The sequence below is a fragment of the Nerophis ophidion genome, linkage group LG06, assembly GCF_033978795.1.
Source record: "Nerophis ophidion isolate RoL-2023_Sa linkage group LG06, RoL_Noph_v1.0, whole genome shotgun sequence".
NCBI classification, from domain to species: domain Eukaryota; kingdom Metazoa; phylum Chordata; class Actinopteri; order Syngnathiformes; family Syngnathidae; genus Nerophis; species Nerophis ophidion.
In genome coordinates this window covers 12885781-12909780 of record NC_084616.1, presented here as the reverse complement: position 1 = coordinate 12909780, position 24000 = coordinate 12885781, and the positions used below count along the sequence as shown (strand labels likewise).

Sequence of the window (24000 nt, the reverse complement as noted above, 5' to 3'; positions counted from 1 at the left end):
GACTTGGTCTTCACTTATTTAAATCAATTCATTTATTTTTTTTTACTTCTTATAACTTTAAGAAAGACAATTTTAGAGAAAAAAATACAACCTTAAAAATGATTTTAGGAGTTTTAAACACATATACCTTTTTACCTTTTAAATGCCTTCTTCTTTCCTGACAATTTGAATCAATGTTCAAGTAATTTATATTTTTTTTTATTGTAAAGAATAATAAATACATTTTATTTTAATTCTTCATTTTAGCTTCTGTTTTTCAATGAAGAATATTTGTGAAATATTTGTTCAAAATTATAATGATTAAAATTCCAAAAAATTGTTCTGGCAAATCTAGAAAATCTGTAGAATCAAATTTTAATCTTATTTCAAAGTCTTTTGAATTTCTTTTTTTTTTTTTAATTCTGGAAAATCTAGAAGAAATAATGATTTGTCTTTGTTAAAAATATAGCTTGGTCCAATTTGTTATATATTCTAACAAAGTGCCGATTGGATTTTAACCTATTCAAAACATGTCATCAAAATTCTAAAATTAATCTTAATCAGGAAAAATGACTAATGATGTTCCATAAATTATTTTTAAATTTTTTTTAAAAAAAGATTTGAATTAGCTAGTTTTTCTCTTCTTTTTTTTTTTTTGGGTTGAATTTTGAATTGTAAAGAGTCGAAATTGAAGATAAACTATGTTTCAAAATTTCATTTTTTTCCTGTTTTCTCCTCTCTTAAACCGTTCAATTAAGTGTTTTTTTCATCATTTATTCCCTACAGAAAACTGTCCGTAGAAGGAAAAAAAATGTACGACGGAATAACAGACAGAAATACCCATTTTAAAAAATATATATTTTTATGTTTCTATATATATTTATTGTGAGAAATCATTAAGATGATCAGTTTTTCCACAATTAAAGGTAAATTGAGCAAATTGGCTATTTCTGGCAATTTATTTAAGTGTGTATCAAACTGGTAGCCCTTGGCATTAATCAGTACCCAAGAAGAATCTTTTAGTTTCAAAAAGGTTGGTGACCCCTGCTATAGACCGTAGTTTAATCTGTCTTGACACTTTGTATTGATATTTTCTATTACATTCTTCCCTTAAATGATCATGTTTACAGTGATTATTTTATATGTATTTTTTAGGTATGTCGCTTTGGATAAAAAATTCTGCCAAATACTTCAACATAAACATATATAAGCACCTGAAAGTCTTTATATCCGTTAAAAAAAACAATCTTTCACTGGATTCAGAATAAAACCAAATTCTGTCTTACCCAACAATGTTAGTATTTTAATATTGTTACTTGAAGACTTAGTCCTGGTTACAATTTTACTGTTCATAAAGTATTGTCTTATATTTTGCCTAAAATGAGAATGCATCATAATTAGTGGCGGATGGTGAATTTTCTTTTAGGTGGGGCTGGACAAGAAATTCTATTTTGGTCATAAATTGCTATTGGCTATGATTTCCGTACTATTGAAGATATTTTCTCCTCAACTCTGGTAATATTCTTGTCACAAAATACAACCAATAGTATGTTAGTGTTAAATTTTACTCGTGAAAAGTAATCCCCCGATTCCAACGTTCAACAGTCCGCTCATTTGAGCAGGAAAAGGCTGAACACCATTTTTGTTTTCTACCTGTCAACTTTTTTTAAGGCAAGGCACATTTTTGTCATAAAAAAATCCGGAGGCATACCACCGGCAGAAAACGTAAAAAAAAAAAGTACTTTGTGTTAGCAAGCAAGGCTATCTACGTTGTTGTTAACCTTCTTTGTGTGGACATTGTTGATTGTCGTACTTTGTGGACGCCGTAAGTTTTTGCTGTCGTCCAGCATTCTGTCTCTGTTTACTTTGTAGCCAGTTTTGCATAACCTTTTCCTTTCCCTTTCGTTCATTTTGGGTTTAAGCATTACATACCTTTTTTTACCTGCACACTGCCCTCCACTGTGGTCTGCATATCGGGATTGATTGATACTTTTATTAGTAGAATGCACAGTACAGTACATATTCCGTACAATTGACCAACTAATGGTAACACCTCGAATAAGTTTTTCAATTTGGTAAGTTGACAACAAACCATCCTTGTCTCACCCGACACATTCCGACTTTTACAAAGCACTGCTGCCACCTACTGACATGGAGTATTACGTGGTTACCCTGCCGAGTTTTACACGGCACAGGCATTAAGCAACGGCACATTATTGGCAGATTACGATTATTGATTTGTAAAAAATATTTTTGTCATAAATTAGACTTAGACTTAGACAAACTTTAATGATTCACAAGGAACATTTTTCAACACAGTAGCTCAGTTACAATGATGGAAAGTGTAAGGATGGAAATAGACTAGATATAGCAATATAAAATATAACATATCTGCGAATATATACAATATATGCTTAATACGTGTACAGCATGGTATATATACGGATATATTATGTCTATAAAATATATACAATATACACCAATTAGGTGAAGTTGCATAATTTCCCAGACAATATCTTAGTGTGCCGCGGCACAGTGGTTGAAAAACGCTGGTTTAGGCTGCTCGCCGGCTCCTCATCACCACTTCAAGATGGCGGCCGAATTTCTCGCGTCACAGCATCCAATGCTGCGTCTACTTATGAGATGTCTATTGTTGCACCGCAGTAGGGATACTAACAAAAAAATATAATCTAAAACATTTTTCACGGTAACACTTACGCGTACTTTGCTGAAAGACAGCAAAATTAGCTCCATTTACCTTATTTTCCTTCTTGTCGGCTCGGATCTTGAACCGGAAAAGGAAGTGACGTCAGGACTTGCCGAACTCCGGAATAGAAACGACGTGTTTAGTAGTCACACCGCAGTAGAGATAGTCATACAAAAATATAATATTTATATATTTTTTAATTCGGTATTTAATACCACGACACCGCAGGGGAAACGCGACAATTAGGTTTATAAGTGACATATTGTAACGAGCGTCACACCGTGAAGAGTCTTAGTTGGCCATCGACTAAACAGCAGGCTGTGCACATGTTAGCTCGGCGGTAAACAAACAGAAGCATTTAAAGTGCTTTAGTAGCGACAAAATACTTTATTGTTATATTATTAATATTTTATTATTGACGTCGTTCCCCTCGGCGGGAGTCCAACAGCATTAGCCAGGCTATTTCTGTTGTTGTCGTCGCCATATTGTTCCTTCTCGAAGGTAAGTTGATATAACGTCAACTATGACCTAAAATAATCATGTACAATATGTTTATGGTCCAAAAATAATCATGCATAATATGTTTATGGTCCAAAATAATCATTCATAATATGTTTATGGTCCAAAATAATAATGCAGAATATGTTTATGGTCCAAAATAATAATGCATAATACAAGCCCCATTTCCATACGATTTGGGAAATTGTGTTAGATGTAAATATAAACAGAATACAATGATTTGGAAATCCTTTTCAACCCATATTTAGTTGAATATGCTACAACGACAACATATTTGACGTTTAAACTCATGAACTTGATTTTATTTTTCTGCAATTATTAATTAACTTAGAATTTCATGGCTATCAAGTAGTTGGGAAAGAGCATGTTCACCACTGTGTTATACAGTTGTGATCAAAATTATTCAACCCCCACACAATTTTGGTGTTTTAGCAAGTTGGACATTTATTCCGTATTTTGTTTATAGTCATATCAAATAAAGATGCATTAAATAGACAAATGCAACTTGAATTACAACATTATATTTTGTAACATACCAAACAATGTCATTTCTCTTAATATCTCATTGACAAAATTATTTAACCCCTTGAAGATCATAACTCTTAAGAACAGAATTTGAACAAGGTCTTTTCAATCAGGTGTTGAAAACACCTGTAGATGTGATTAGAACCATAACGAGCAACAATTAAACTGATTGATAAAGACTGTGACGCTCAGCTTCTTGTAGATGGTCAATGGTGTATTTCATGGCTGCAACACGTGCCAAAGTAGTTGGGAAAGGGCATGTTCACCACTGTGTTATACAGTTGTGATCAAAATCATTCAACCCCCACATAATTTTGGTGTTTTAGCAAGTTGGACATTTATTCCGTATTTTGTTTATAGTCATATCAAGTAAAGATGCATTAAATAGACAAATGCAACTTGAATTACAACATTATATTTTGTAACATACCAAACAGTGTCATTTCTCTTAATATCTCATTGACAAAATTATTCAACCCCTTGAAGATCATAACTCTTAAGAACAGAATTTGAATAAGGTCTTTTCAATCAGGTCTTGAAAACACCTGTAGATGTGATTAGAACCATAACGAGCAACAATTAAACTGATTGATAAAGACTGTGACGCTCAGCTTCTTGTAGATGGTCAATTGTGTATTTCATGGCTGCAACACGTGCCAAAGTAGTTGGGAAAGGGCATGTTCACCACTGTGTTATACAGTTGTGATCAAAATCATTCAACCCCTACACAATGTTGGTGTTTTAGCAAGTTGGACAATTATTCCGTATTTTGTTTATAGTCATATCAAATAAAGATGCATTAAATAGACAAATGCAACTTGAATTACAACATTATATTTTGTAACATACCAAACAGTGTCATTTCTCTTAATATCTCATTGACAAAATTATTCAACCCCTTGAAGATTATAGCTCTTAAGAACAGAATTTGAATAAGGTCTTTTCAATCAGGTGTTGAAAACACCTGTAGATGTGATTAGAGCCATAACGAGCAACAATTAAACTGATTGACAAAGACTGTGACGCTCAGCTTCTTGTAGTGAAGTGAAGTGAATTATATTTATATAGCGCTTTACATAGTGAAACCCAATATCTAAGTTACATTTAAACCAGTGTGGGTGGCACTGGGAGCAGGTGGGTAAAGTGTCTTGCCCAAGGACACAACGGCAGTGACTAGGGTGGCGGAAGCGGGAATTGAACCTGCAACCCTCAAGTTGCTGGCACGGCCGCTCTACCAACCGAGCTATGCTATGTAGATGGTCAATGGTGTATTTTCAACATGGTGAAGTCCAGGGAGTGGTCAAAGAAGTCAAGAAAGGAGGTAATTTCTCTTCATAAGAGTGAACGGGACTCTGGCTGCAGTCTTGGATCCGCTTTGAACTGAACTCTCGCGGCTGTGTTGGAGCCGCTATGGATTGAACTTTCACAGTATCATGTTAGACCCGCTCGACATCCATTGCTTTCGGTCCCCTAGAGGGGGGAGTTGCCCACATATGTGGTCCTCTCCAAGGTTCTCATAGTCATCATTCTCACTGGCATCCCAGTTTTCCTTGCCCTTATGTGGGTTCTTCCGAGGATGTCGTAGTCGTAGTTGTTTGTACAGTCCTTTGAGACATTTGTGATTTAGGGCTATATAAATAAACATTGATTGATATGGAAATAAGAAAATAGCAAAGACATAACACATTCCGAGAGACACAGTTGGGAGCATAATTCGCAAGTTTAAAGCTAAAGGCACAGTGGAAACGCTACCTGGGCGTGGTGGAAAGAGGATGCTGTGTGCAACTGCTGTCCGGTATTTGAAGCGTACAGTGGTGAAAACCCCCCGGGTAACAGCTGAGGAACTACAACAGGACATTGCAGAGAGGGGAACGCAGGTTTCGTCCCAGACAATAAGGCGCGCACTACAAGATGAAGGCCTCCATGCCAGAACTCCCAGGCGCACCCCACTTTTGACTACCAGGCACAAGAAAAATAGACTCCAGTATGCCAAAAATCATCTGGACAAACACCAAAGGTTTTGGGAAACTGTTCTATGGAGTGATAAGAAAAAATTGGAACTCTTTGGGCCTATGAATCAACGTTATGTCTGGAGGAGAAAAAAATGAAGCTTACAAAAAGAAGAACACCTCGCCTACTGTTAAGCATGGTGGGGGGTCAATCATGCTCTGGGGCCGGGACTCTCCAGTGCATTCAAGGCATTATGAATTCTATTTCCTAGCAGGATATATTAGCTGCAAATGTCATGAAGTCAGTGACGAAGCTGAGGCTTGGGAGACCTTGGACCTTCCAACAGGACGAGGATCCCAAGCATACCTCCAAATCAACATCAGAGTGGTTGCAGAAGAAGGGCTGCAAGACTCTGGAGTGGCCTTCACAGTCGCCAGAGCTAAATCCTCTAGAATAGCTGTGGTGGGACTTGAAGAAGGCAGTTGCAGACCGCAAACCCAAGAATATGAAAGAACTGGAGGCCTTTGCCCAAGAGGAATGGGCTAAAATACCTGTAGATGCTTGCAAGAAGCTTGTGTCCGCTTATGTATCACCTTTGAAGGATGTCATTACTGCCAAAGGCTGTTCTACTAAGTACTAAAGATGCATGGAACTAGGGGGTTGAATACTTTTGTCAATGAGATATTAAGAAAAATGTCCTTTTCTGCTATTTTGTCAAAAAGTGTTACAATTGAAGTTGCATTTGTCTATTTGACACATCTTTATTTCATATGACTATAAACAAAATACGGAATAGTCGGATAGTTGAACCTCGGATTCAGGAGGAACAGTGTGGTTTTCGTCCTGGTCGTGGAACTGTGGACCAGCTCTATACTCTCGGCAGGGTTCTTGAGGGTGCACGGGAGTTTGCCCCAACCAGTCTACATGTGCTTTGTGGATTTGGAGAAGGCATTGGACCGTGTCCCTCGGGAAGTCCTGTGGGGAGTGCTCAGAGAGTATGGGGTATCGGACTGTCTGATTGTGGCGGTCCGTTCCCTGTACGATCAGTGCCAGAGCTTGGTCCGCATTGCCGGCAGTAAGTCGAACACATTTCCAGTGAGGGTTGGACTCCGCCAAGGCTGTCCTTTGTCACCGATTCTGTTCATAACTTTTATGGACAGAATTTCTAGGCGCAGTCAAGGGTTTGGTGACCGCAGGATTAGGTCTCTACTTTTTGCAGATGATGTGGTCCTGATGGCTTCATCTGACCGGGATCTTCAGCTCTTACTGGATCGGTTTGCAGCCGAGTGTGAAGCGACCGGAATGAGAATCAGCACCTCCAAGTCCGAGTCCATGGTTCTCGCCCGGAAAAGGGTGGAATGCCATCTCCGGGTTGGGGAGGAGACCCTGCCCCAAGTGGAGGAGTTCAAGTACCTAGGAGTCTTGTTCATGAGTGATCAGTGCCAGAGCTTGGTCCGCGTTGCCGGCAGTAAGTCGAACACATTTCCAGTGAAGGTTGGACTCCGCCAAGGCTGTCCTTTGTCACCGATTCTGTTCATAACTTTTATGGACAGAATTTCTAGGCGCAGTCAAGGCGTTGAGGGGTTCCGGTTTGGTGACCGCAGGATTAGGTGTCTGCTTTTTGCAGAAGATGTGGTCCTGATGGCTTCATCTGACTGGGATCTTCAGTTCTTACTGGATCGGTTTGAAGCTGAGTGTGAAGCGACCGGAATGAGAATCGGCACCTCCAAGTCCGAGTCCATGGTTCTCGCCCGGAAAAGGGTGGAATGCCATCTCTAGGTTTGGGAGGAGACCCTGCCCCAAGTGGAGGAGTTCAAGTACCTAGGAGTCTTGTTCACGAGTGAGGGAAGAGTGGATCGTGAGATCGACAGGCGGATCGGTGCGGCTTCTTCAGTAATGCGGACGTTGTACCAATCCGTTGTGGTGAAGAAGGAGCTGAGCTGGAAGGCAAAGCTCTCAATTTACCGGTCGATCTACGTTCCCATCCTCACCTATGGTCATGAGCTTTGGGTCATGACCGAAAGGATAAGATCACGGGTACAAGCGGCCCAAATGAGTTTCCTCCGCCGTGTGGCGGGTCTCTCCCTTAGAGATAGGGTGAGAAGCTCTGCCATCCGGGAGGAACTCAAAGTAAAGCCGCTGCTCCTTCACATCGAGAGGAGCCAGATGAGGTGGTTCGGGCATCTGGTCAGGATGCCACCCGAACGCCTCCCTAGGGAGGTGTTGAGGGCACGTCCAACCGGTAGGAGGCCACGGGGAAGACCCAGGACACGTTGGGAAGACTATGTCTCCCGGCTGGCCTGGGAACGCCTCGGGATCCCCCGGGAAGTGGCTGGGGAAAGGGAAGTCTGGGTTTCCCTGCTTAGGTTGTTGCCCCCGCGACCCGACCTCTGATAAGCGGAAGAAGATGGATGGATGGAATAAATGTCCAACTTGCTAAAACACCAAAATTGTGTGGGGGTTGAAAAATTTTGATCACAACTGGGCGATATTGGCTTATATTAATATCGCGATATTTTTCTGCCATATCGCGATATACGATATATATATTACGATATTTTGCCTTGATGCATATAATCACAGCAGTATGACGATTCTATATAGAATATTTCCAAAAACAATTTGAAATGTGCACTCGTCAGACCACAGAACACTTTTCCACTTTGCATCAGTCCATCTTAGATGATCTCGGGCCCAGAGAAGCCGGCGGTGTTTCTGGATGTTGTTGATAAATAGCTTTCGCTTTGCATAGTAGAGCTTTAACTTGCACTTACAGATGTAGCGACACACTGTATTTTGTGACAGTGGTTTTCTGAAGTGTTCCTGAGCCCATGTGGTGATATCCTTTAGAGATTGATGTCGGTTTTTGATACAGTGCCGTCTGAGGGATCGAAGGTCACGGTCATTCAATGTTGGTTTCCGGCCATGCCGCTTACGTGGAGTGATTTCTCCATATTTTCCGAACTTTTTGATGATATTATGGAGCGTAGATGTTGAAATCCCTAAATTTCTTGCATTTGCACTTTGAGAAACGTTGTTCTTAAACTGTTTGACTATTTGCTCACGCAGTTGTGGACAAAGGGGTGTACCTCGCCCCATCCTTTCTTGTGGAAGACTGAGCATTTTTTGGGAAGCTGTTTTTATACCCAATCATGGCACCCACCTGTTCCCGATTAGCCTGCACACCTGTGGGATGTTCCAAATAAGTGTTTGATGAGCATTCCTCAACTTTATCAGTATTTATTGCCACCTTTCCCAACTTATTTGTCATGTGTCGCTGGCATCAAATTCTAAAGTTAATGATTATTTGCAACAAAAGAAATGTTTATCAGTTTGAACATCAAATATGTTGTCTTTGTAGCATATTCAACTGAATATGGGTTGAAAAGGATTTGCAAATCATTGTATTCCGTTTATATTTACATCTTAATTTCCCAACTCATATGGAAACGGGGTTTGTAAGTTTATGACCCAAACTAATAATGTATGTGTAGCTGTGATAGGCTCCAGCACGCCCCCGCGACCCCGAAAAGGGACAAGCGGTAGAAAATGGATGGATGGATTAATAATATGTGAATTGTTGCACAGCGTCCACTCGCCATAATGAAGGCCAAGCGAGGCAACCATTCAAAGGGCAGCAGGAAATCCCAGAAGTGGAAGGACGTGAGGGGCAAACGCTGCAGACCCCCCATGGAGCCCTCTGACCTCCAGTCCAGTCCCGTCATGGCCAGCGTGATCAAGGTGCACCAGGAGACCGCCGGCAAGAAGCCCGCCGTGAAGAGACTGAAGACCAAGGCGAAGCCGGTGGCCGTGAGCAAGTCCTTCGCCAACGGCGCCATGGAGCTGGATTCCGACGAGTCTCGGGAGTGGAAGGAGTATTCCCAGACCGTGCAGGCGAACGGGGTCCGGACGCCGAGCGAGTCCAAGGACGCGCCGACTGGTCGGCTGGACGGGAATGCCCTCCACCACTGTGCGGCCAGGGATGACCAGAGGAAGCACGCGGTGCTGGTCATGCAGCAGGGACAGGTAATCTAAATATTTATTTAGCCCGAGATCACGACTATCTCAAAGGGCTGCACAAGCCACAACCACATCCTCGGCTCAGATCCCACATCAGGGCAAGGAAAAACTCAACCTAACGGGATAGAATGAAAAACCTTGGAGGGGACCGCAAATGTGGGTATCTAGTTAATAATGTGAGATTCCAGTCCATAGTGGATCCAACATAATATTGTGAGAGTCCAGTCCATAGTGGATTTAACATAATAGTGATAGTCCAGTCCATAGTGGACCTAACATAATAGTGAGGGTTCAGTCCATAGTGGATCCAACATAATAGAGTGAGAGTCCAGTCCATAGTGGATCTAACATAATAGAGTGAGAGTCCAGTCCATAGTGGATCTAACATAATAGTGTGAGAGTCCGGTCCATAGTGGATTTAACATAATAGTGAGAGTCCAGTCCATAGTGGATCTAACATAATAGTGTGAGAGTCCAGTCCATAGTGGATCTAACATAATAGTGTGAGAGTCCAGTCCATAGTGGATCCAACATAATATTGTGAGAGTCCAGTCCGTAGTGGATCTAACATAATAATGTGAGAGTCCAGTCCATAGTGGATCTAACATAATAGAGAGAGTCCAGTCCATAGTGGATCTAACATAATAGTGAGAGTCCATTCCATAGTGGATCTAACATAATAGTGAGAGTCCAGTCCATAGTGGATTTAACATAATAGTGAGAGTCCAGTCCATAGTGGATCTAACATAATAGTGTGAGAGTCCAGTCCAAAGTGGATCTAACATAATAGTGTGAGAGTCCAGTCCATAGTGGATTTAACATAATAGTGAGAGTCCAGTCCATAGTGGATCTAACATAATAGTGTGAGAGTCCAGTCCATAGTGGATCCAACATAATATTGTGAGAGTCCAGTCCATAGTGGATCTAACATAATAGTGTGAGAGTCCAGTCCATAGTGGATCCAACATAATATTGTGAGAGTCCAGTCCATAGTGGATCTAACATAATAGTGTGAGAGTCCAGTCCATAGTGGATCTAACATTATAGAGAGAGTACAGTCCATAGTGGATCTAACATAATAGTGAGAGTCCAGTCCATATTGGATCTAACATAATAGTGAGAGTCCAGTCCATAGTGTATCTAACATAATAGAGAGAGTCCAGTCCATAGTGGATCTAACATAATACTGTGAGAGTCCAGTCCATAGTGGATCTAACATAACAGTGAGAGTCCAGTCCATAGTGGATCTAACATAATAGAGTGAGAGTCCAGTCCATAGTGGATCTAACATAATAGTGTGAGAGTCCGGTCCATAGTGGATCTAACATAATAGTGTGAGAGTCCGGTCCATAGTGGATCTAACATAATAGAGTGAGAGTCCAGTCCATAGTGGATCTAACATAATAGTGTGAGAGTCCGGTCCATAGTGGATCTAACATAATAGTGTGAGAGTCCGGTCCATAGTGGATCTAACATAATAGTGTGAGAGTCCAGTCCATAGTGGATCCAACATAATAGTGAGAGTCCAGTCCATGGTGGATCTAACATAATAGTGTGAGAGTCCAGTCCATAGTGGATCTAACATAATAGTGAGAATCCAGTCCATAGTGGATCTAACATAATAGTGTGAGAGTCCAGTCCATAGTGGATCTAACATAATAGCGTGAGAGTCCAGTCCATAGTGGATTTAACATAATAGTGAGAGTCCAGTCCATAGTGGATCCAACATAATAGTGAGAGTCCAGTCCATAGTGGATTTCACATAATAGTGTGAGAGTCCAGTCTGTAGTGGATCTAACATAATAGTGTGAGAGTCCAGTCCATAGTGGATCTAACATAATAGCGTGAGAGTCCAGTCCATAGTGGATTTAACATAATAGTGAGAGTCCAGTCCATAGTGGATCTAACATAATAGAGAGAGTACAGTCGATAGTGGATCTAACATAATAGTGAGAGTCCAGTCCATATTGGATCTAACATAATAGTGAGAGTCCAGTCCATATTGGATCTAACATAATAGTGAGAGTCCAGTCCATAGTGGATCTAACATAATAGAGAGAGTCCAGTCCATAGTGGATCCAACATAAAAGTGAGAGCCCAGTCCATAGTGAATCTAACATAATAGTGTGAGAGTCCATTCCATAGTGGATCTAACATAATAGTGAGAGTCCAGTCCATAGTGGATTTAACATAATAGTGAGAGTCCAGTCCATAGTGGATCTAACATAATAGTGTGATAGTCCAGTCCAAAGTGGATTTAACATAATAGTGTGAGAGTCCAGTCCATAGTGGATTTAACATAATAGTGAGAGTCCAGTCCATAGTGGATCTAACATAATAGTGTGAGAGTCCAGTCCATAGTGGATCTAACATAATAGTGTGAGAGTCCAGTCCATAGTGGATCCAACATAATATTGTGAGAGTCCAGTCCGTAGTGGATCTAACATAATAATGTGAGAGTCCAGTCCATAGTGGATCTAACATAATAGAGAGAGTCCAGTCCATAGTGGATCTAACATAATAGTGAGAGTCCTTTCCATAGTGGATCTAACATAATAGTGAGAGTCCAGTCCATAGTGGATTTAACATAATAGTGAGAGTCCAGTCCATAGTGGATCTAACATAATAGTGTGAGAGTCCAGTCCAAAGTGGATCTAACATAATAGTGTGAGAGTCCAGTCCATAGTGGATCCAACATAATATTGTGAGAGTCCAGTCCATAGTGGATCTAACATAATAGTGTGAGAGTCCAGTCCATAGTGGATCCAACATAATATTGTGAGAGTCCAGTCCATAGTGGATCTAACATAATAGTGTGAGAGTCCAGTCCATAGTGGATCCAACATAATATTGTGAGAGTCCAGTCCATAGTGGATCTAACATAATAGTGTGAGAGTCCAGTCCATAGTGGATCTAACATTATAGAGAGAGTACAGTCCATAGTGGATCTAACATAATAGTGAGAGTCCAGTCCATATTGGATCTAACATAATAGTGAGAGTCCAGTCCATAGTGTATCTAACATAATAGAGAGAGTCCAGTCCATAGTGGATCTAACATAAAAGTGAGAGCCCAGTCCATAGTGGATCTAACATAATACTGTGAGAGTCCAGTCCATAGTGGATCTAACATAACAGTGAGAGTCCAGTCCATAGTGGATCTAACATAATAGTGAGAGTCCAGTCCATAGTGGATCTAACATAATAGTGTGAGAGTCCAGGCCAAAGTGGATCTAACATAATAGTGTGAGAGTCTAGTACATAGTGGATCCAACATAATAGAGAGAGTCCAGTCCATAGTGGATCTAACATAATAGTGTGAGAGTCTAGTACATAGTGGATCCAACATAATAGAGAGAGTCCAGTCCATAGTGGATCTAACATAATAGTGAGAGTCCTTTCCATAGTGGATCTAACATAATAGTGAGAGTCCAGTCCATAGTGGATTTAACATAATAGTGAGAGTCCAGTCCATAGTGGATCTAACATAATAGTGTGAGAGTCCAGTCCAAAGTGGATCTAACATAATAGTGTGAGAGTCCAGTCCATAGTGGATTTAACATAATAGTGAGAGTCCAGTCCATAGTGGATCTAACATAATAGTGTGAGAGTCCAGTCCATAGTGGATCCAACATAATATTGTGAGAGTCCAGTCCATAGTGGATCTAACATAATAGTGAGAGTCCAGTCCATATTGGATCTAACATAATAGTGAGAGTCCAGTCCATAGTGTATCTAACATAATAGAGAGAGTCCAGTCCATAGTGGATCTAACATAAAAGTGAGAGTCCAGTCCATAGTGGATCTAACATAATAGAGAGAGTACAGTCGATAGTGGATCTAACATAATAGTGAGAGTCCAGTCCATATTGGATCTAACATAATAGTGAGAGTCCAGTCCATATTGGATCTAACATAATAGTGAGAGTCCAGTCCATAGTGGATCTAACATAATAGAGAGAGTCCAGTCCATAGTGGATCCAACATAAAAGTGAGAGCCCAGTCCATAGTGAATCTAACATAATAGTGTGAGAGTCCATTCCATAGTGGATCTAACATAATAGTGAGAGTCCAGTCCATAGTGGATTTAACATAATAGTGAGAGTCCAGTCCATAGTGGATCTAACATAATAGTGAGAGTCCAGTCCATAGTGGATCTAACATAATAGTGTGATAGTCCAGTCCAAAGTGGATTTAACATAATAGTGTGAGAGTCCAGTCCATAGTGGATTTAACATAATAGTGAGAGTCCAGTCCATAGTGGATCTAACATAATAGTGTGAGAGTCCAGTCCATAGTGGATCTAACATAATAGTGTGAGAGTCCAGTCCATAGTGGATCCAACATAATATTGTGAGAGTCCAGTCCGTAGTGGATCTAACATAATAATGTGAGAGTCCAGTCCATAGTGGATCTAACATAATAGAGAGAGTCCAGTCCATAGTGGATCTAACATAATAGTGAGAGTCCTTTCCATAGTGGATCTAACATAATAGTGAGAGTCCAGTCCATAGTGGATTTAACATAATAGTGAGAGTCCAGTCCATAGTGGATCTAACATAATAGTGTGAGAGTCCAGTCCAAAGTGGATCTAACATAATAGTGTGAGAGTCCAGTCCATAGTGGATCCAACATAATATTGTGAGAGTCCAGTCCATAGTGGATCTAACATAATAGTGTGAGAGTCCAGTCCATAGTGGATCCAACATAATATTGTGAGAGTCCAGTCCATAGTGGATCTAACATAATAGTGTGAGAGTCCAGTCCATAGTGGATCCAACATAATATTGTGAGAGTCCAGTCCATAGTGGATCTAACATAATAGTGTGAGAGTCCAGTCCATAGTGGATCTAACATTATAGAGAGAGTACAGTCCATAGTGGATCTAACATAATAGTGAGAGTCCAGTCCATATTGGATCTAACATAATAGTGAGAGTCCAGTCCATAGTGTATCTAACATAATAGAGAGAGTCCAGTCCATAGTGGATCTAACATAAAAGTGAGAGCCCAGTCCATAGTGGATCTAACATAATACTGTGAGAGTCCAGTCCATAGTGGATCTAACATAACAGTGAGAGTCCAGTCCATAGTGGATCTAACATAATAGTGAGAGTCCAGTCCATAGTGGATCTAACATAATAGTGTGAGAGTCCAGGCCAAAGTGGATCTAACATAATAGTGTGAGAGTGCAGTCCATAGTGGATCTAACATAATAGTGTGAGAGTCTAGTCCATAGTGGATCCAACATAATAGAGAGAGTCCAGTCCATAGTGGATCTAACATAATAGTGAGAGTCCTTTCCATAGTGGATCTAACGTAATAGTGAGAGTCCAGTCCATAGTGGATTTAACATAATAGTGAGAGTCCAGTCCATAGTGGATCTAACATAATAGTGTGAGAGTCCAGTCCAAAGTGGATCTAACATAATAGTGTGAGAGTCCAGTCCATAGTGGATTTAACATAATAGTGAGAGTCCAGTCCATAGTGGATCTAACATAATAGTGTGAGAGTCCAGTCCATAGTGGATCCAACATAATATTGTGAGAGTCCAGTCCATAGTGGATCTAACATAATAGTGTGAGAGTCCAGTCCATAGTGGATCCAACATAATATTGTGAGAGTCCAGTCCATAGTGGATCTAACATAATAGTGTGAGAGTCCAGTCCATAGTGGACTAACATTATAGAGAGAGTACAGTCCATAGTGGATCTAACATAATAGTGAGAGTCCAGTCCATATTGGATCTAACATAATAGTGAGAGTCTAGTCCATAGTGTATCTAACATAATAGAGAGAGTCCAGTCCATAGTGGATCTAACATAAAAGTGAGAGCCCAGTCCATAGTGGATCTAACATAATACTGTGAGAGTCCAGTCCATAGTGGATCTAACATAACAGTGAGAGTCCAGTCCATAGTGGATCTAACATAATAGTGAGAGTCCAGTCCATAGTGGATCTAACATAATAGTGTGAGAGTCCAGGCCAAAGTGGATCTAACATAATAGTGTGAGAGTGCAGTCCATAGTGGATCTAACATAATAGTGTGAGAGTCTAGTCCATAGTGGATCCAACATAATAGTGAGAGTCCAGTCCATAGTGGATTTAACATAACAGAGAGAGTCCAGTCCATAGTGGATCTAACATAATAGTGTGAGAGTCCAGTCCATAGTGGATCCAACATAATATTGTGAGAGTCCAGTCCATAGTGGATCTAACATAATAGTGTGAGAGTCCAGTCCATAGTGGACTAACATTATAGAGAGAGTACAGTCCATAGTGGATCTAACATAATAGTGAGAGTCCAGTCCATATTGGATCTAACATAATAGTGAGAGTCTAGTCCATAGTGTATCTAACATAATAGAGAGAGTCCAGTCCATAGTGGATCTAACATAAAAGTGAGAGCCCAGTCCATAGTGGATCTAACATAATACTGTGAGAGTCCAGTCCATAGTGGATCTAACATAACAGTGAGAGTCCAGTCCATAGTGGATCTAACATAATAGTGAGAGTCCAGTCCATAGTGGATCTAACATAATAGTGTGAGAGTCCAGGCCAAAGTGGATCTAACATAATAGTGTGAGAGTGCAGTCCATAGTGGATCTAACATAATAGTGTGAGAGTCTAGTCCATAGTGGATCCAACATAATAGTGAGAGTCCAGTCCATAGTGGATTTAACATAACAGAGAGAGTCCAGTCCATAATGGATCTAACATAAAAGTGAGAGCCCAGTCCATAGTGGATCTAACATAATAGTGAGAGTCCAGTCCATAGTGGATCTAACATAAAAGTGAGAGCCCAGTCCATAGTGGATCTAACATAATAGTGAGAATCCAGTCCATAGTGGATTTAACATAATAGTGAGAGTCCAGTCCATAGTGGATTTAACATAACAGAGAGAGTCCAGTCCATAATGGATCTAACATAAAAGTGAGAGCCCAGTCCATAGTGGATCTAACATAATAGTGAGAGAGTCCAGTCCATAGTGGATCTAACATAATCGTGTGAGAGTCCAGTCCATAGTGGATCTAACATAATAGTGTGAGAGTCCAGTCCATAGTGGATCTAACATAATAGTGTGAGAGTCCAGTCCATAGTGGATCTAACATAATAGTGTGAGAGTCCGGTCCATTGTGGATCTAACATAATAGTGTGAGAGTCTAGTCCATAGTGGATCCAACATAATAGTGAGAGTCCAGTCCATAGTGGATTTAACATAATAGAGAGAGTCCAGTTCATAGTGGATCTAACATAATAGTGTGAGAGTCTAGTCCATAGTGGATCCAACATAATAGTGAGAGTCCAGTCCATAGTGGATTTAACATAATAGAGAGAGTCCAGTTCATAGTGGATCCAACATAATAGTGAGAGTCCAGTCCATAGTGGATCTAACATAATAGAGAGAGTCCAGTCCATAGTGGATCTAACATAATAGAGAGAGTCCAGTCCATAGTGGATCTAACATAATAGTGAGAGTCCAGTCCATATTGGATCTAACATAACAGTGAGAGTCCAGTCCATAGTGGATCTAACATAATAGAGAGAGTCCAGTCCATAGTGGATCTAACATAAAAGTGAGAGCCCAGTCCATAGTGGATCTAACATAATAGTGTGAGAGTCCAGTCCATAGTGGATCTAACATAATAGTGAGAGTCCAGTCCATAGTGGATTTAACATAATAGTGAGAGTCCAGTCCATAGTGGATCTAACATAATAGTGTGAGAGTCCAGTCCATATTGGATCTAACATAACAGTGAGAGTCCAGTCCATAGTGGATCTAACATAATAGTGAGAGTCCAGTCCATAGTGGATTTAACATAATAGTGAGAGTCCAGTCCATAGTGGATCTAACATAATAGTGTGAGAGTCCAGTCCATATTGGATCTAACATAACAGTGAGAGTCCAGTCCATAGTGGATCTAACATAATAGAGAGAGTCCAGTCCATAGTGGATCTAACATAAAAGTGAGAGCCCAGTCCATAGTGGATCTAACATAATAGTGTGAGAGTCCAGTCCATAGTGGATCTAACATAATAGTGAGAGTCCAGTCCATAGTGGATTTAACATAATAGTGAGAGTCCAGTCCATAGTGGATCTAACATAATAGTGTGAGAGTCCAGTCCATAGTTGATCTAACATAATAGAGAGAGTCCAGTCCATAGTGGATCTAACATAACAGTGAGAGTCCAGTCCATAGTGGATCTAACATAATAGTGAGAGTCCAGTCCATATTGGATCCAACATAATAGTGAGAGTCCAGTCCATAGTGGATCTAACATAATAGTGAGAGTCCAGTCCATAGTTGATCTAACATAATAGTGAGAGTCCAGTCCATAGTGGATCCAACATAATAGTGAGAATCCAGTCCATAGTGGGGCCAGCAGGTGACCAACCTGAGTGGAGACGGGTCCGCAGAGCTGAGATGTCCTCAACCGATGCACAGGCGAGCGGTCCACTCCGGGTCCTGACTCTGGACAGCCAGCACTTGATTCATGGCCAGCGGACCTGTGCCCCTCCCACCCCCAGGCCAGAAAAGAAAAGAAACGGCAGATAAACTGTTTTAAAAATGGGAGTGTATTTAAAGGCTAGAGTATACAAATGAGGTTTAAGATGAGACTTAAATGCTTCTACTGAGGTCGCATCTCTAACTGTTACCTCTAGAACATTCCAGAGTACTGGAGCCCCAATAGAAAACGCTCTATAGCCCGCAGACTTTTTTTGGGGTTCTGGGAATCACTAATAAGCCGGAGTTCTTTGAGCGCAAATTGCCTGCCGGGACATTCGGTACAATACAATCAGCAAGATAGGCTGGAACTAGACCGTGTAGTATTTAATACCTAAGTAGTCAAACCTTAAAGTGGCATCTTAAGTGCACAGGATGCCAGTATAGGTATATATAGGTATATACTTTCTTCTTCTTGTCCAAAGTCTAGCAGTGTCGAGTCCACTCCACTCATGTGTTCCCTTCCAGACGCTGTGTTTCCGCGGCAAGTGCTTTCTGACCTGCCTGTACGGCCGCGTGGAAGTGATGGGCTTCACCATCGAAGAGGGCCAGCAGTCTTACCCGCTCTTCTCCCCCGCCTCGCACTCCCCGCTGACCGTCCGGGCCGAGGACGGCTGCCGCGACGCCGAGGACCACCGGAGCGACGCCGACGAAATACTGAACAATTACCTTTCGCCCGGTAAGTGACGGATATCTGACGAGAAACGGGTGTCTAATCTGTTTGTACTAAAAAGTTAAGTTAAAGTAGTGAAGTATATTTGTGAAATACATTTATATAGCGCTTTTCTCTAGTGTCAGGTGTAGAGCCACCCCTGGCGTTTGTTTACATTGTGACGGTGTGTAGTGAAGCATTTTTAGCTATTCCACGTCCTCCAGTGATAATGATACTTTTAGGAAACTACAGGATCATACATTGGCCATATTCCAAGTTCTCGTGTGTCCAGGGACTTAATTCCTGAGTTTATAAACATAGTACTAACTTTAAAGAAAATGTTTTGATGCCAAAAAATATTGACGTATTCTTAGTAGTATCGACTAGATACGTGCCTGTACTTGGTATCATTACAGTGGATGTCAGGTGTAAATCCACCGCTGGCGTTTGTTTACATTGTGACATGTAGTGAGCATGTAGTGTAGTGTGACATGTAGTGAGCATTTTTAGCTATTCCACGTCCTCCAGTGATAATAATACATGTAGGAAACTACAGGATCATACATTGGCCATATTCCAAGTTCTCGTGTGTCCAGGGACTTAATTCCCGAGTTTATAAACATAGTATAAACTTTAAAGAAAATGTTTTGATGTCAAAAAATATCGACATATTCATAGTAGTATCGACTAGATACGTGTCTGTGCTTGGTATCATTACAGTGGATGTCAGGTGTAGATCCGCCCCTGGCGTTTGTTTACATTGTAACGGTGTGTAATGAAGCATTTTTAGCTATTCCACGTCCTCCAGTGATAATGGTACCTGTAGGAAACTACAGGATCATACATTGGCCATATTCCAAGTTGTCACGTGTCCAGGGACATTTTCCTGAGTTTATAAACATAGTATAAACTTAAAAAAAAAACGAAAGAAAATGTTGTGATGCCAGAAAATGTCAACGTATTCATAGTAGTATCAACTAGATACGTGCCTGTACTTGGTATCATTACATTGAATGTCAGGTGTAGCTCCACCCCTGGCGTTTGTTTATATAATAAAATAAAATATTACACGGTCTAGTGGGGACAAGTGTCTCCAACATTGTCCACACCTGTCTCCATCCAAACACAGCAGTGCGCTCTTGATGTTAAACCAAGCGCTTGGCTCCGAGGGGAAATCTTCGCAGCTAAGTCAGTGTCGTTAGTCCGCCATGATTATCAAGCCCAATGACTCTAGTGCGCATGCGCCTGACTTCCTGTTGCCTAAAATGCATTAATAATTTCAGTTTTTCCGGTAATTAAAAAATTAGACGTATTACTAACTCTCTGGAATTTTCTCGCAAATTATCATTATACCGTTTCCTGTTACATACCTCGTCCCCGATTGCCAATATACTAGTGGCGGTGGGGGCTTAATTAGGGGACTGAGCAATATGACGTCATTATATAATGTGAATAGCTATCGACGATGCATTTTTTTAAAGCCCAAAAACATATTGAAAAATAAATCATTGTTATTAGTGATATTTGACATCGTTTCTCATATCGTTGTGCTCTCTTGTTCGATTGTTGCTAATTAGATTGATCAGATCAACGGGAAGTACATCTTCAGATGCTCAATTTTAAAAAGTTAAGCATAGAGGAAAATTTTTGTTGTATTTAAGATTTTTTTCAAACTAATTATAGCCAAAATTGTAAATAATAGACTATATATTATATAATCATTCATACGTTCTATTACTTAAAAGTGTTCTCACGTATAACAAACCCCTAATTTTTTAAGGTGGGCTGGCTTTTGTTTTGCCGTGGTGGGGCGCCTCAATCAATTAGATATAGGGGGTACCCTGGAGGGACATTTTTAGGGACCGAATGCCCCTCTGGGACAGAAGACCCTATTGTATTTCTAAGGTTTTATTATTATTTTACCGCCGCCTCTTTGAGCTGTAATTTCAAAACTCACCAAATTTTACACACACATCAGGACTGGCGAAAATTGCCATCTAATTAAAAAAAAAAAAAAAAAAAACTCAAAATTGCTTGTAACTTCCCGTAGGAATGTCGTGGGGACATGAACCAAAAACCTCTATGTAGGTCTCACTTAGACCTACATTTTATTCATTTACATCCTTCAGCAAAAATCATCAGGAAGTTGGCAATTACCCCTTCAAAACAAAATTTTGGAAAAACCCGTCACCTTTTTTCAAACATTATCTCTTCTGAGCGCGTTTGTTGTGTCGGCTTCAAACTCGCACAGGGGAGAGAGTGAACCCTTCTGATTAAAAGTTGCGAAAAGAGTTTGTCACTGCTCCAGTTTTGATTTTACGAGCCTTCAAAGAACTGCTGCGCTGATGCTGCTGCGCTGCTGCCGTCTCAAAATGGCCGCTTAAAGCAGGAAGCACAGCGTGCCCACACAATGCAGAGAAAGTAGGTACTGTGCAGGTAAAGATATGTTGACTGGGTGAAAGAAGGAGGCACCAGTTTGACTCCAGGATACAGAGAAGGTAGGTAATGTGCAGGCAAAGATATGTTGTCTGGGTGATGGCAGGAAGCACCAGCGTGTATGGGTGACAGAAAGAAGCACCAGTGTGACCCCAGGATGCAGGGAAGGAAGGTAATGTACAGGTAAAGATATGTTGACTGGGTAAAGGCAGGAAACACCAGCAAAATTCGGTCCCGTCCATCGCTGCTTGCAGCTTTGATTTTAATTATATTTTAACATTTTCAACTGTCATAAATTGTAAAAAGTGAATACACGGTATCATTTAGAAAAAGTACAGTCCTGACTTTGTGTTGACAGCATCTCGGAAGAAGCTGCTTAAGAAAGTGCTTCCCAACTCCTCCATCATTTTGCTGGAGCCTATGGAGACGCCGCTGACGCGCTTCCTCTCCAGCTTCTCCGATCTCGGAGGACTGTTCAACCCCCCGGTGGTAAGTAACACCAAACTTTATTGTCGTGATTACTTGATAAATTACAATATGAATGCAAGTTTTCTGAATTTCTATTTCCAAGCCAATGCCCAAATTTTTTTTTTTTCTTTAAATTGCAGGCCAGTCAAGACTGAATTTATATATAAGCACAACTGTGTACTCCATTTTTCTTCAATTCATTGACAATCCTCTTAATCTATCTATTATTATTTATTTAAGTTATGTACATTTATATGCCAGGGTTTCTTATGGCTCTTTGTTGTTAAGACAAGCATTATTGACCTACAGTTAACAACTAAGGTATTTTGCTTTACCATTTTCTGTGTTGATTGAGCTGTGTTGAAGCAGCTAAAACAGGACATCATGTTAAATAAAGAGTTTCCTGATATCTGATAGTTGATATAATGTAAGTGCATCATAAAGCCTACATGAACTCCATGATTTTCAGGGAGGAATAGTCTCTCCTATTGCTATTGTTGTATTTTTCCAGCTATAGTTACATTAATTATTTGTAATATAGCAGTCTATATGGCAGGGTCCCGGCTATCACATGTTGATAAATGTGTAATATTTACAAAAATAGCAAATCAACTACAGGCTTCCCAAATGCTGTAATAAATTCAGCATGATGAGTTGAGCATATGTCAGCATGTGGCCCCACTTTTAACTCTTACATACAGTAAGTCATTAATTTAACTTAGTAAGTCATTCTTTTGACTTAGTAACTTACTAAGTCAAAATATTGACTTACTAAGTCATAACTTTCTGTTGCCTAAAATGCATTTATAAATTAAGTTTTTCCGGTAATTAAAAAAACGAGACGTGTTAGTAACTGTCTGGAATTTTATCGCAAATTGCCATTATACTTTTTACCGTTCCATCCCTCGTCCATTAACAAGTAAAAAGGCAAAGGCCGTTACGGCATGTTCTTGACGCCGATGTTGTTAAATTTTTTAGGGCATTACGGAAATAGACAAGGCGTTGCCGTGGTTCAATTTGAGCCCTGTAATGCTGCATAAATAAATACTAAATAATAATGTGGCATAATTTATACAGTCCCTATAAATACTACAAAAATATATATGGTGCATAATACAATACAATATAAATAGTACAGAAAATATGGTATAAGTAAATACTAGAGAATATGTTAGATGAATTATGATGCATAAATATCACAGAACAATACAGAATGTGTAAATAACTATGATAAATGTCCTTATGTACAATATACAAATGTAAACATCTTCTCTACAGGCTGAACTCATGTCGGCCATCTTGGACACGCCCCTTAACGGTCTGGGCATGGTTCCTTTGCCCGGCGACATCGAGGGCCTGAAGGTGTCCCCCAGCTGCCAGGAATCCCTCAACGCGGTGGTCGGCGCCTGCAGAGGTAAACAACCCCAAAACAATATCGCAGAGAATCATTTCGCCACATCTCGTATGTGTGTGACAATCATTGGTACTTTAACTTTAAAAGAAACAAGACCTTTACCGCCACATATTCATTTCTAATCAAACTGCGTCCATCATAAAAACTTGTTTGGATGCTCTTAACTGTCATACAAGTGTAAAAAGAAGTTAACCAGTGTAAAATAATGAAGATGCGGTGGAGTGGGAACAGCAACAATACTGTCAAACTGTGTCGTGTATTTTATCATCTGACATTAGCGTGCATAGATACACATATTCAATAATTTGTAGTGCTTATGTTGTACTAAGCAGCCAGAACCTGTACTATGTGGCAATACGTTCAATTTCCCGTTCTGTGGTTCACATCACACAGTGTTGGCACTAGGAATTTTGAAGTCAGAAAAATGGGGTCTCACTTTTTTGTAAGTGTCAGGATCAAACACTGACATCTATTAAACAAGACAAGAAGCAAATAATTAAACAGAGACAGAATTACATTTGGCTCAATTGAGGAGAGACGCTTGGACACTGTACCCTTGTCTCAACGCGCTCTGGCGAAAGATTGTACGCCGCCTCTTTTATTTGGACCTTCCCTGATTACACGGCAACAGCTGTTTCTAAGGGGCGGGGGTCGTAAACAGCCATCGCCTTTGGTTACAGTTAAATGAATGAATGAATGAATGAATGAATGGTTTATTTTGAGCCATGCAAACAAAACAAGAGAATTACATAAAATACAAAAGAAATATATAAATACATTATTTTTACACCTACGTTGAAAATATTACATGTGACTAATCTTTT

At 40.3% G+C, this 24000-nt stretch overlaps 2 protein-coding genes across 2 annotated transcripts in view; one reads left to right on the top strand and one right to left on the bottom strand.

Moving 5' to 3' along the window:
• zbtb48 (zinc finger and BTB domain containing 48) overlaps window positions 1–2761 on the bottom strand; it is a 30321-nt gene extending 27560 nt beyond the window's left edge. Inside the window, exon 1 of the mRNA XM_061902690.1 lies at window positions 2738–2761. The gene's annotated coding sequence lies outside the window, so the exon portion shown is untranslated. The remainder of the gene's footprint in view (window positions 1–2737) is intronic.
• An 8-nt stretch (window positions 2762–2769) lies between these two features.
• Window positions 2770–24000, top strand: part of nol9 (nucleolar protein 9) — a 33849-nt gene continuing 12618 nt past the window's right edge. Inside the window, exons 1-5 of the mRNA XM_061902687.1 lie at window positions 2770–3187; window positions 9269–9706; window positions 18675–18885; window positions 21653–21783; window positions 23041–23176. Of these exons, the coding sequence (XP_061758671.1) occupies window positions 9284–9706; window positions 18675–18885; window positions 21653–21783; window positions 23041–23176 (901 nt within the window). The 5' untranslated portion in view covers window positions 2770–3187; window positions 9269–9283. The remainder of the gene's footprint in view (window positions 3188–9268; window positions 9707–18674; window positions 18886–21652; window positions 21784–23040; window positions 23177–24000) is intronic.